General features: G+C 31.3%; 1 protein-coding gene across 10 annotated transcripts in view; it reads right to left on the minus strand.

Annotated features, from left to right (window-relative positions):
* The window catches only part of BIRC6 (baculoviral IAP repeat containing 6), a 197841-nt gene that overhangs the window by 86594 nt on the left and 96082 nt on the right, over positions 1-15165 (minus strand). For all 10 annotated transcript variants that reach the window (XR_010384233.1, XM_064494613.1, XM_064494617.1 and 7 more), the window contains 6 exons: positions 14511-14665; positions 13891-14017; positions 11476-11586; positions 9860-9993; positions 6945-7072; positions 295-857 (listed from right to left, as the gene is read on the minus strand). Coding sequence is in view for 9 of the 10 variants with exons in the window: in XM_064494613.1 (XP_064350683.1) it covers positions 295-857; positions 6945-7072; positions 9860-9993; positions 11476-11586; positions 13891-14017; positions 14511-14665 (1218 nt within the window). In the remaining variant the exon portion in view is untranslated. The remainder of the gene's footprint in view (positions 1-294; positions 858-6944; positions 7073-9859; positions 9994-11475; positions 11587-13890; positions 14018-14510; positions 14666-15165) is intronic.

The raw sequence follows: 15165 nt of genomic DNA on the forward strand, positions 1-15165 counted from the left end.
CAAATTATGGTACCTAACTTACAAGACTGATTTTTTTCCCCGTTAATTTACCTCAATACATTATTTTGTTAGTATTTTCCAATTTTCAAAAAATTCACACTTAAATATTTTCAATATTTCAATTTACTGATTGAAGCCACTCTACAGAAGTTTTCACTAAGAAAAATCAGTCACGTTAAGTTAACAATAAAGTAATGTGCACTATAAAGTAAAAAGAAAATTAATTTATACATTGCTAAAGAAAAAAGATACAGTACCAGAAACAAGTATAAGATTAATATTTTCAATACGTACCAATTATCATCGCCATGGCACTGCTATTACACAGGCCCAGAGCAGACAAAATCTGGCTCATTATCTGTTGGTTGGCTAACACTAAGTCAGCAACATATGCAGGTGATCCTTGAATACTACTACTGCTTCCATTACCATCTTTTCCTCCTGAAACTTTTTCTTCATCTGAAACACTGTCTGTCGTATTGGTGGTCACAGACACTCTTGCACTGTATTCCCTATTGCCCGAAAGAGGCAGCTGTACTAAAATGTTAACCAGTTTTAACAAATCAAACATGAGTTGATCTCTTGTCATTTCACCACAAACTGCTTTTGCATCACCTGGACGAATGAGGTTGGCAAAGAGTCCCCCAAAGCATGCTCGAGCACCCACTGAGCTATCTGATCCACTTCGAGACATTACTTTGTCTGAGCAAGTGATATAGTGGTGCACTAAAAAGGTGACAGACTCTATCACAGCAGAAATAGTACTAACTGAAACGACTTCAAAATTCTGCTCCAGGGTGAATTCTAAGAGCTTTACTTGGGCATCAAGAGGTCCTTGGCCTGTCTGGAAGGCACCCCTGGAGAAAAAAGGAGACAATTTAAAATTAGACCATCTTAAGTTGTTTTGAAAGAAGTAACCGCCACATCACAAGGAAGCTAAACAATAATTAAACTCTTCGTATTTACTATTTCATTTTGTAGCAGTTTCTACCTCTTCCTGAGTCCTTCTTGTTCCTGCCTCCACTTATACAAAATCAAAAATAACTTCCTTTCCAAATAGAAAACTAAAGGATAAGTAAATCAAAGAGGTGATTTCTAAACTAGAGACTAGTCCTCATAATGAAAGAGCCCTGGTTTGTTAAAACCTCAAATGTTGTTAGTTTAAACATTTCCTACTGATTTTGATTTTTTAAAGTCGATTCAATCAAATAATTCTTATGCATCAAAACTGAATGCTCTCAAGTTCTGTTTATGCCTAAGATACAGAAAGTTGCAAAGATCAACCCCAACTTAACAATTTTTAAAAAGCCAAATTAACTATAAAGTCATAACTTTTCTTGAATCCATCAGAGAGCTGAGGTCACAGAGTTCCAAAAAAGCCTTAAATCCATAAAAAGACAGGCACCTCCAAGGAGATAGAATACGAGCATTAGCTGTCCTGTGGCAGAATTTGGGAAGACAAGATGTTGGCAATATCCAAATGGGTAAGAGGAATTCAGCTAAAATATTTAACAAACTGTTAAGAGGGTAATAACACTGAACCCTTGGAGTTCACACAGACACCGTCCCTCATCATCCCCCACACACATCTTGCCCTTTGCATCTATTTCATTTGGCTGTTCCGGAGCTTTATACTTCATAATAAACTGGTAAATGTAAGTAATGTGATTTTCCTGAGTTCTATGAGTCCAAGAAAATTACTGAACCTGAAGAGGGGATTGTGAGAACATGTGAATTTGTAGTCAAATCATACAGAAATGTGGGTAACCTGGGGACCTCGGAGTTGCAAGTGCCCTCTGAGGTAAAGACAATCTTGAGGGACTGAGTAGTTAAAACTATAAATGTGAAGCTAACTTTGGATAGTGGTGGAATAGGGCTGAATTGTAACACAGGGTTGATGTCAGAAAATCAGAGAAATGGTGTTAAAAAAGACACCAGGTATTTGGTGTTACTGAAAAAAAATCTCAAATAGCAATAGTAGTTTCCTCCCACTGGAGAGAAGGAAACACTCTCTTGCTGAGAAATGACCAAAGACACAAGCCAGAGTCTGGCTGACAAAAGGAATGAGAAAAATTATTGAGAAAGCTCCTCCCATAAGGCCCAGTCACAGAGGGCCTGCCCAAGACTGAGCCAGGACCAGAATATCAGAGAACATCTGCCATCACTAGGAGTCTATGGGACATTAAGAAACAAGCAAAAGCAACTGACTGCGAGAGATGGAGCCATGGAGAGAAAGTCTCTCTGTGGTACAAACATATAAGGAAGAACAAAAGCTAAGAATGTTGCAAGAACACTGGAAACAATCCCATGTACCCCAACCCACACTGAAGCACAAGTTAACTAGATCATTTTGAAGCTGATATAACACTAAAGGTAACCATAGCAACAAGAAAACCAAACCAAGGTCAAATCCTGGAAAGAGTGACTCAAATCCTCATGCTAATAATCCATTACAAGAGGCTTGTCCACTTCCAGGCCTAAATACTAGTTACTTCAGTGTCAAAAAGATACGTGGTTATCTAAAGAAAAAATTGTAGGAATGTATTAGTTTACAGCATATGTAAAAGTAAACTAGATAATTAAATCACAAAGATGGGAGAAACAAACTGTAAACATACTGTTGTAAACTTCTGACATATGTGATTTAAGGTATAAAAATATTTGAAGGCAGAATGTTATGAAATAAAGATGTGTACTGCAAAGCTAATCCAAATTTTTTTGTTATAGATAATAAGACAACACTAGAAACAAAATGAAATCACAATAGCATAGGGAGCTATATTTAATAACTTGAAATAGCCTATAATAAAAAAGAATATGAAAAGGAGTATGTATGTATATATATAAAACTGAATTACTACAACATACACCAGAAATTAACACAAAATTGTAAACCAACTATATTTCAATAAAAAAATTTATAAAAAATTACTTAATCCAAAAGTAGGCAAGAAAAAAAATTTTTGAAGGGAAGAACAGATTAAATAAATAGAAAACTGGCAAACTGATAATTTTAGTCTACTATATCAATAATTACAATTAAATGTAAAATAGTCTAAATAGATTAGTTAGGAAAAAGATATCGTCAAATACTTATATAAGAAAAGCTGAGAGGTCTCAAATCAATCTAAACTAGAAAAGAGCAAATAAAACTCAAAAAAACTGGAAAGGAGGAAGTAATAATTATTAGAGAAAAAATCAATAAAACTAGAAATGAAAAAATAGAGAATATCAACAAAGCTTTAAATTGGTTCTTTTAAAATATCAATATTATAAACTTTCAGCAAGATGAACAAAAATAAAGATTAAAATTACCAATATCAAAAATGATAGAATGAATGAACTACATCCTATAAAAATTAAAAGGAAAATAATACAAATAAATTCAACAATGTAGATGAAATGAATAAATTCCTTCAAGACACAAAACGCCAAAGCTCATGCAAGAAGAAAGAAAATCTTAATAATCCTTTACCTATAAAATAAATAGAAAAAATTTTAAAACTCCAGACACAGGATGCCTCAATGGCAGAATTACTATCAAATATTTAAGTAAGAAATAACTCAGTTTTACACATCCTCTTCCAAACGGAACACTCATTTTAGGAGTCCAGTATTACCTTGACATAAAAACCAAAGACATTACTTTTAAAGATGCAAATATTTCTATTTAACATACATTCAAAAATGTTCAACAAAGTATTAATTAATTAAATCCAGCAAGATATAAATAGGATCATACCATAACGATCAACACATTTTTTTTTCTAAATCAATGTAATTTGTCATATCTGTAGACACATGAACATTTCAACAGGTTCAGAAAAAGCAAAAAAGATGTACACATTATTCAATGACCACATGACTGTGTACAAAGAAAAGTCACATATATATATCTCTCTATATAACTATTTTTATCTATGTCTCCATGTATAACTGTTTCTATAAATACATTTATAACTCTTCTCCAATTCATCTACATATTGACATATTCAATTAAAATCCAATGAAAGTATTGTTTTGTTATGTTTTGTTTTGTTTTTGTAAGGGTGGAGGTGGGGGTATCAATAAGCTGATCCTAAAACTTACACAGAAAAGCAAAGAAAGTAGAATAGCCAAAACAATTCTGAAAAAAGAACAAAGATGGAAAATCTATACTATCAGACTTCAAGAAACAATAAAAAATACCAAAGCAGTGTAATATTGGAAAAGAACAGACAAAAACATCAATTCTATAGAGTTCAGAAATCTAGCAAAATAAAGATGGTCAACTGATTTTTGAAAGAGGCACAAAGAGAATTCAATTTAAAAAGGATGTTTTCATGGAAACAGCCTAAATGTCCATCAACAGGTGACTGGATAAAGAAGATGTGGTATATTTATACAATGGAATACTACTCAGCCATAAAAACTGACAACATAATGCCATTTGCAGCAACATGGATGCTCCTGGAGAATGTCATTGTAAGTGAAGTAAGCCAGAAAGAGAAAGAAAAATACCATATGAGATCGCTCATATGTGGAATCTAAAAAACAAAAACAAAAACAAACAAACGAACAAAAACAAAGCGTAAATAAAGGACAGAAATAGACTCACAGACAGAGAATACAGACTTGTGATTACCAGGGGGGTGGAGGGTGGGAAGGGATAGACTGGGATTTCAAAATTGTAGAATAGACTACACTGTATAGCACAGGGAAATATACACAAAATGTTATGATAACTCACAGAGAAAAAAATGTGACAATGAGTGTGTATATGTCCATGAATAACTGAAAAATTGTGCTGAACACTGGAATTTGACACAACATTGTAAAATGATTATAAATCAATAAAAAATGTTAAAAAAAAAAAAAAAAGGATGTTTTTTTCAACAAACAGTACAGGAACAATTGAACATCATCCATAGGCCAAAAAAAAAAAAAAAGAACTCTGACACAAATGCAAAATTTAACCTAACATAAACTTAAACGTAAAATCTGAAACTATAAAATTTATAAGAAAACATAGGAGATCATCTCTAAGACCTGGGTTAAGCAACGCTATTTTTACGATACAAAAATAATAATAATATAAAGCTGACAATATTTCTTCAAAATTAAAAGCTGCTTTTTGAAAGATATTGTTAAGAAAATGAAAATATAATCTACAGGCAAAGAGAAAGTATCTACTAAACACTTATCTGATAAAAATGAGTGCCCTCTTCATATGAAGATTGGGCATTTCTTTTCAATTCATATTTTCAATTTAACTGAAGAGCTAATTTATTGGGATACCAGACACTTTCTTAAAAACATACAAAACAAAGGAAACAAAAACTAAGAAATATTTTTGGGCCAGCATTATGGAGGCAATTAAAGAATATGTATGAGGTGTGTGTAGGGTTGAAGAGGATGAAAAAGTAGTTGGTTAAAAAAAAACCCCTTCTAATTAGTTTTTGAGAAATGTAAATCTACAAATATCTTCACTTAAAAAAAAGATTTAAAAAAAGATATAAAAGATTTTTTAAAACAGCATGTAATAAGCTAAAAATAAGACTAACATTTCTGTAGGAAATTAATATTAGAGTAAATACATTGAATTTTCATATGAAAATCTTTTACTGCTAGACTCTACAGAAACAGATCTAAAGTCTTCAGTAAGTATATTTAGAGGTCTCTCGAACAGTTTTTTAAAAAAGCCTAGTTAAAACAAAAATGAAATACATGGTGACTGATTTTTTTCTTGTCAGTTGGTTTTATTTATATCATACAAAATCCTCAGGGTCACTTTTCCAAATACACACATGCATACCATACAGCAAGTCTTTGATTTTGTGACTAACTTCTTCCGGCGCCTATGCTTCACTCACTGTGTACACACTACAAACAGGCTGAACTACAACCACATGAATGTTTCAAAATAGTTACAATGGAGGAAGAAAACAAAAAGCAGATAGTACCATGAGATAAAAATTTTTGCAACTATGAAAACATATTTCCATATAAGTTCTGTACATTAATTTTTATATTAGGTTTAAGGTATTCTGCTACAGATCTATAAAAAATAACTTATTAAAAATTATTAATTTTTATGCTAACTTTTATAAACTATACCTTTTTCTGAATTCTAATATTTAAAAACTAATTTTTAAAGTCATGTAATCTACAAATGATTTTAACCATTTTCTAATATCATTAAAAACTTTTTTAAATTCATTGGCACTTCCAGAATGAAATTAAATAATAAAGATAGCAAATAACACCTTTAACTTGTTTTTGATATTAATGGAAATTTTTAAAATAATCAAACATGCTGGAGTTTGCTTTGTTCATCATAGTTTTTTTGTATAACTTTAAATAATATGACACTATTTATATTTCATTAAAAAATTTTCTCAGAAAGTAATGTTGGATTTTATAAAATGTCTTACAGTATGATGAAATGATTCATTAATATGACATATATCATATCATACTGAACTATGCATTTCAAGCATCAATGCATCACGGTCACATTTTAATCTTTTTAACCTAGTGCCTGATTTTGGTAGTAATTTATTTAAGATTTCTATATGAGATTAGTATTTAATTTTCTTTTTTAAGCTAACTTTTCCGGTTAGAGTTAGATCAAATGTAAGTTTCAAATAAAATCACTGGTAACTTTAATTCTCTACCTGTATTCTAGAACAATTTAAACAGCTTCAAGTAAATTTCATCTAGAAGGTTTATAATTACTAATCTATGAACCCATTATTCCTTTCACAATAGAGTTTAGGATATGGGACAGCAAAATGAAATGAAAACAACCAAGAAACACATCAATAAACCTTATCTTCTTAATCCCTACTATCCTCCTGCTTATCTGTCCCCAGATAAACCTCCAGCAAGTGATAAGGGTACATTTATTTGGAAGATTACCGATTGCTTCTACATCAGGAATATATGTACAGGCTGAAATTTACCTTTCTGTTGAAAGTATATGAATTAGCTTGAGCAAAAATTCACTGAATATCTGAGGACATGTTGAAGAAAGATGCACTTGTAATCGGGTAAGAAATTCTTGCATAGCTTGCGTAGCTGTTGGCCCAACCTGAAAAAAAATGAAGTTCTGTTGAAAACTGCTTACTGATCCCACTCACAATTATTCATTTAAAAAGTATCAAGTGTTAAGTCAAGAGCTATACCGTTGTAACTTCTCATTTGAAGAACAAAAATATTAATAGTGATAGCAGGAAAACCAATTTATTTTTAAGTCTTGATATATTATTTTAAATTGAAAATTATAGATTTATTATCAGTATTTTTTTCATTATGGTCTAGAACAACTTATATTAGGTTCATTTAACTTAATACAGAAAAAGATTCACCTGAATTACACGAGAAATATCTTCATAATGCTTTCAAAAGTACAAAGAACTTATGTATTGATTTTCGAAAACAATTTTATTAATTACCCCATTTCAAAACACAAGAACTCAGACTCAGAGGGGTTAAATGATCCACAAAAAGTCATGCTTCTAATGACCAGCAGAGCAAAAAATAAAGTAAATGAAAAACAAAAAACAGAACACCGTATAAACAAAAAACCCTAAAGCTTAAAACCTGTACCAATTCATAAAAAACTGCTTTCCCAAATTTCTGTCTCATCAGTGAAAAAAATGATAGTGAGAACCACACTAAGTATCCTAAAGTATGTTTTGAAATGTTCTCCTACATATTATTTTATTTGATCCTAATTTAGTATAATCATAAAACCTTAAAGGAGCTTTGAAAAAATAAAATGCAATATAATTCTAAAAACCATTTTAGAGTTAGATAAATTTAATTTCTAATAATCAGCATACAAATCATATTAATAACCAAACTTCCTATATAAAACCAAAATATCTGAGGAAAGCTTGATCCTCAATAACTTTTACTCAGCCTTTAAAGAAAAAAAGAGAGGAAAAAATATTTTATACAGTGGCATGCCCCCTGACACCCACGCTCTGCTAACTAGCTGTATAATTGCAGGCAATGCAAATAATGCATATTTTCTCATATGTAAAATAATGAAGTTAGAATCAGTGATTTCAGGAATCCTCACATTCAAAATTCACACAATCTTTATGTATAATAATCACTTGATAACACGCCTCTGTCCCCATCAAAACTCTGGCCCAATCTAACTACAAGTAGTTTCTTCTTTCTCATTCTTTACCTTGTCTCTTTTATTTTACTATGCTCTACAAAAATTAGTCTATTCAGTATAAGAGTACTGACTAAATGTATCCAACAGAATTTAAGCTCCAAGAAAGGCAGAGAGACTCAGACAGGCTAACTACTTATATCCCCTAACTACTATAACAGTACCTAGACTTAGCATAAATATAAGCATATAGCTAAGAAAAAAAAGATGATAACTTTGAAAGATAATCTTGAATAACATCCATTAAATAGCTGCTATGAACACTAAATATTTTATGTGAAAAGAAATATATTGAAGGAAAAATACTTTTAAAACAGTATGATATAGTCTACAGCCATACCACCCTGAATGTGCCCGATCTCGTCTAAAACAGTATAACAAAAACTTGAATTAATATAAAAGAAATCTGTAGTTAGACTAAAAATGCTTATAAGCTCTGATACATCCTTTTTTTTTCTTAACTAACAAAAGCAGTATTTCTTTTTTTCCTTTCAGTTTCGAGATATAATTGACATCAGGGTTGAGTAAGTTTAAAGGGTACACCATAATGATCTGACTCTTATACATCATGAAATGATTACCACAGTAATTTTAGTGAACATCTATCATCTCATGTAGATATAAAATAAGAGAAAAAAATTTTTTTCTTCTAATGAGACCACTCAAGATTTATTCTCTTAACAACTTTCATCCATAACATAAAGGAATGTTCATTATATTTACCATGGTGTACACTACATCCCTAGTACTTACTTGTCTTATTACTGCAAGTTTTTCCTTCTAGCTACCTTTGTTCAATTCACTGACCCCCTGCCTGCCTCTGGTAACCACAAATGTGATCTCTTTTTTTGTGAATCTGTTTGTTTCTGAAGTATAATTCACCTACAACACTGTGCTAGTTCCTGATGTACAACACAGTGATTTGATAGTTCTATACATTTCAAAATGCTTACCACAGTAAGTTTAGTTATCATCTGTCAACAAAGAAAGTGCATTATTATTGACTATATGCTCCACAGTGTACATTTCACACTGGTGACTCATTTATTTTGTGCTCAGAAATTTGTACCTCTTACTCTACCTCACCAATTTCTCTCATCCCCTCTACAACTCCTACCCCCATTACTGTATCTGTGATTCTGTTTCAGTTTTATGTTTGTTCATTTGTCATGTTTTTTAGATTCCACATAAAAGTGAACTCATATGGTATTTGTCTTTCTCCATCTTGTTTCACTTAGTATAATATCCTTTAGATCCATCCATGTCAACTTTCTGTTTTTTGTTAAATAGAACATTTAATATCATAAACGATTAAGTTAGGTGACTTGTCAATCTTGACAAGAGATCATTAAACATAATATATTATTTTAAAAATTATTTTTAATTACCCAATTTTTGAAATGCTTCTCTGACATTCAGGTAAGTATTTATTTAAAATGTTTATTAAATTATACAAAATTAATGCCAAAAATATATCCCTACACAATAATCCAATAAAAACGCAAGCAAAAACTTACTACCTGCTATAATTCAATTTCAGTATTGTTATTAATATTACAAATAATTCAAAACATTTTATTACACTGATACATAAAATTTTATGTATTTAGGTACACTTAAAAGTTTTTCTTTCAAGTATGCTGATTCTATAATCTGGGCCTATTATGGATTTTCAGAAAGTCTTATTACCTGTGGACTGTGTTGATTTGTTCCATGTGGACTGGTGCCAGAAAGAAACTTCACTAAAACATGAATCAAGTTTGGATCCGAAACCAGCAGATGAGCAGTACTCTCCTGATTTCCAATGGCACTGCTGGAGCCAGCTATAAAATATTAAAAAAAAAAAAAAAAAAAAAAAAAGTTCTCAACAAATAGGCCCTGAATCAATGGAAATGCAGTATTTAAAACATCTTTTAGTTTCAAGTAAAACTCACATATTCCTGGAAGTTACAGCTGATTAAAAGGGTCTGAATCTCTACTGTACTGAGTGGGACTCATTCTCTATTTTCATCTACCACAGATCTCATGCCCCTCTCCTAATCAGACTGTAAAAAATACCCAATTTAATGCACATCTTATTCAGCATACGGTCAATAGAAAAGAAATAACTAAATGCTCATGGTCCTTTTGGTAAGCCTATTCTTAGTAATTATTTCTCCATTCCAGAAATAGAGATTGACTTCTCAGGTAAATTTTAACAAGCTTCAGAAGATAAACTGAGGCAAAACATATTCATTTTTGCATGTCAGCTATATAAATGCTGTATACTGTTAATTGATATACAGATAACACATCCGTTTCCTGAACTGAACAAAATATCTTTGAGTCAAATCTATCTTCAGTGTCACATGGTGATGTTTTAGGTCCCATATTTGGAAAATATATTTCAAATGAAAAAAATGCAATTCCATTTTGATGCTAAGCAGTGATTCAATTTAATATCTTCGTCATCGTGACGATGCTTTCTAGTCAATGAAATTCAACCCAAAAAGATGGGAATGAAATCCACCCACTGCTGTCATAACCTACAGATACAATAAAGATTTCAATTCACAAGCGGCTAGTCCTTGCTCTCTAATATGAACTTTGATCCCTACCTTCCAACAACCTCAAGAATGTCAAATAAAATCTAGACCTGAAAAGCAAAACCAGTAAGCATTACAGAAGATAATGTAGGAGACTATCTTTGTGACTGTGAGATACTGAAAGCCACAGAAGGCACTAAAACTTCCTAAGAAGGTTCAGAAATTATTTTACCATCTTAACTTTAATGGGAAATAAGGGTGTGGGATAAGGAAAGCAGGAAACATAATGGGACTTTACAATCTGAGAAGTAGCAATTATGTTTAGTGAATATATGTCTTAGAGGTGAAAAATACAAACTGAGGAATCTAGTCTTATATGTTCATGAATATTATAATGAACAAACCATTTTTAAGTGCAACGGTACTTTTAAAAGAATAAACAGCCAACACAAGACACAGACTAACATTAAACACTTGACTTTGTACTCTAAAACTAATCAATTTTACTTTAACAACTAGTACATTTTTAGAAGGTAATTTGAACTTGTATTTGTAGAGATATGAAAGTATCTATATTATAAAAGTAAAGAAGCACAAATGGTAAGATACATTAAGAACAAATTCAGAAAAGACATATTAAAATAAGGAATTTAATCATCTTCACAACTATATCACTTCTTGGAAAAATCTTCTTTAAGAATCTGCTATCAAGGGTAATAAAGTATATGTCAGAGAATTAAAGGAATAAATAGATTTAAAGGAATAAATGTTTGAACTTACGATTAAGCTGCATGTTTGTCATGAGTGTTAGACTATGAAGCACAAGGCACCACGTCCGGAGCAAAGTATTGGGATACCACGCTAACACCGTGAGAAAGCTAGTTATCGACGCTATGTGGAAAAGGAAAAGGGGAAACATTTTTACCCAGAAAAAGCAAATGTTTACTAAGAATTAAAAAGAAAAATAATGAATTTTAAAACATGATATTACTTTTTAAAAATCAACTCACTACCTAGTGTCCTCGAAATATACAAATAAAAAGTTCCCCATTAAATATAACTAATGCACTAACCATCAACAACATTTTACTGTCTAAGGCTCACCCTGTGACAAATAAAATAACATGTCATCACTATAAATTTGTTGTCCTTTCCAAAGTACAGGCATTTCCACCTAAACACAATTTGTGTTTTACTAAAAATCTTCACATTCTGCAAAACCAAGAATTAAAAATAACAGGGCATATTGGAAAGACAGGGATGGGTAGACCATTCAAAACCAATACAACTTCCCAACACAAGCATGAACTAAAACAATAACTAACTCACTTGCAATGTCTAGATAAGAAGCACACATGGCAGGTAAAGAAGCCAAAAAAGTTATTAAAAATACACAAACACAAAACAGTGCCCAGATTGTACCCTTAAAACACTGTGTATATACGGTTGATTCCAGATCTCAGGCAGGAAATACAGAGCCTGAAACATCTATCACACTAAAATCTAACAAAGACATAGTTGTGTATTTCACAAAAAACAAAACCAATAAAACCTAAAGAAGCACCTTATTGGCCACATATAGCACAATAAGCATGACTGTAACAGAAATATGAGAAATATTTTAAAATCATGAACTTATACAGGTATTTATTAAAGAAACTAAGTGGTTATAATTGCAGGCTACTTATGAACCAATTCATTTTAAATTTTCACTTTAAAACCCCAAGTATTTCTAGCATTTTTCCTGCCTGTTACATAAAAAGTCTCCAGAAGATAACATGATAGCATATGAAAGGAAGTTTCTCTTTATGGAAGTTTTTTAGATAATAAAGAAGTAACAGACGAATTAGATTATCTTCATTTTGAAACTTTCTATGAATTGTTAATAAGTCTAGGCATTAATCATTAGTGCCTATTAACAACATAAAAAGAGACACAACCTATGAAACTGCCTTAAAAAAAAAAAAAGCCTCAAGTCAGATTAAGCTCTAGGGCCAACTTCCAATTTACAGGAAATAGATATGAAAACAAATATATGTATTTATATGCATGACTAGGACATTGTGCTGTTCAACAGAGGTCAACACATCGTAATTGACTGTACGTCAATAAAAAATTTAAAAATTTTTTAAAATAAAAATTTAAAAAAATACAGGAAATAGAGAGGATATCATAGGAACACAATCACTAAAAATTGGGACCCTGGGCATCCTGAAGACAAGCAAACTTCTTTGACAAATAACATTGCAAGGAGATTTAAAAAAAAGACATGGAGGGAATCTATATATAGAGGGATTAAGAATCATAATTAACTAAAATGTGTAGACCCTACATGGATTCTATTTCATATAAACAAATGTTGTAACAGTTTAGCCAATTAGAAATTTGAATACTGGCCAAATATCTTATACTAAGGAATAATTTATTACCCTTCTAGTCACTCTTGTTTATGCTTAATGATTTTCACAATAACAAAGTTAAAAAACACGATCAGAGCAAAATCTACAATGATAATTATTACTATTATTATTAATACAGTGAAACAGATAAAAACCTAATAATTAAAGTAGGGCTGGCTCTTGCTGAGTCAATGCAGATGTAAGTGGGACCATGAGCCAGGTATGGCTGTCACTAAGGATGACAGACAGGCCATGTGAAAGCCAGGCATCCTGTGTATCTCTAGAGAAAACACCAGGAAAAAAATGACTTTTATTCTTCTTTAAATAGATTCCTGTAGCTAGAACTGAAGGCTAGTTCTATTCCTATTGAAGGGTATTATCCTAGTCCCACTATTCCCACATTCCTGTATTTGCCAAGAAAAAAAAAAAATGAACACAATTTATACAAAAATTGACATCTTTCTCCAATTTACCAATGCCCTAGAAGCTATTTCACAATTATAAGAAATACCAGTTCCAACAAAACAGTCTATGAATAAGAAAATACTTGAGGAAAATAAAATGTAAAGATTAACAGAACATTGTAGATTTTGTCTGTGTTGCACACAGATATAAGATAATACAGATCAAAGACTAAGAGTTTTCTGTCCTCCTTCCTGATAATTATTATGTCAGTATATTAAAATAGGTTTTTTTCACTAAAACATTATAACCCTAATGACAAAGATTAGGTATTATTAACATAATCATTACCTTTCCAGCTTATTACTTATGTTATGTCAATAATAAATCTTACCTTGATTTAATGAAATGACAGGTATTCGATTAGCATTGTATAAAAAAATGTCTGCTCCATTTTCTTTGTTTCCAGATGAACTAGAATTCAGACTCAATGTGAGCCACAACTGGAGAAGGGATTCCAACTGAAAAAGAATGAAAATTGACAGAAAAAAAAGTACCTATTATATTATGAAATATCATTTAAACAAAAATCTTTTGTATGCATCCTCATGAGTAAATTATTTTTCTATTAAATACTTTTCCTGGTTATTATGTCAATTCAGTAGACAAGCAAAAACATCTTAAAACTCTAGATCAAACAAATTTTAACTATATTAAAATTTATAATTTACCTAATACAAATGTTTTACTAATTAAAAGAGGTGATTCAAGTCTTTAAATACAGGTATGTGTAATACATAGTTGGAACCAAAGCACTAAAAGCTTAAAATAATAAAAATTACAAAATGACCTATCACTGAGGCGCTGTGGTTAATCAGAGTATCTCCGGTATTTTTTCATCTGAGTATCACAAAGAAATCATCCCTGTCTGGTTGAGAATGATCCCCGTTATTTTCATCTTTTACTAGGCTGGTATTAATGTCTAAAAATACAGCATTTCTCCTGAAGTCATACCTGAACATGATGGACTTGAAGCATGGAAAAAAGTTTGTTGAAACAAACATTTAACATTGGGACAGATGATAACTGTATAATAAGCTGGTTGGATTGGTTCGCTGCTTGTAAACCCCCTAGAAGTGAATCATCTGTTCCAGTGGGAGACTGTGATACTGAAAATTAAACACAATTATGATTTTATACACGAAGTATCAGGAGAAATGTTAACTAGCTATCAATATGTATAGGTAAGTGAAGATCTTTTTTAAAAAAAATTAAAATTGCATTCCTTAAAATTGTTTATCTGAAAACTTGTTTTTACAACATTACGTATGAAAGTTAAAAAGATAATCACCAAAAAGAGACGCTCCCAAATTCACAGGATTTGTCCATCAAGAGAAAAGAACCTTATTCTCTAGTAATTTTTATTTTCAACTTCTTCCTAATTAATAAGGGGTTAGGGGGTAGAGAGAAAGAAAGAAGACTCTTGCCTAATACTTGAGAAGGCAGCTTTAGAATAATCTAGACTCTAATCCACTCATTCTCAACACTGTTGGTGCACTAAAATTACAGGGAAGCGTTAAAAAATTCTGATGCCAAGTCACACACCAAACCTAACTAAATGCATATATATTCAAGGGGAACAGAGAAATAAAGGGACTCTAGTTTTTCA

The sequence above is a fragment of the Camelus dromedarius genome, chromosome 15 (assembly GCF_036321535.1).
Source record: "Camelus dromedarius isolate mCamDro1 chromosome 15, mCamDro1.pat, whole genome shotgun sequence".
NCBI classification, from domain to species: Eukaryota; Metazoa; Chordata; class Mammalia; order Artiodactyla; family Camelidae; genus Camelus; species Camelus dromedarius.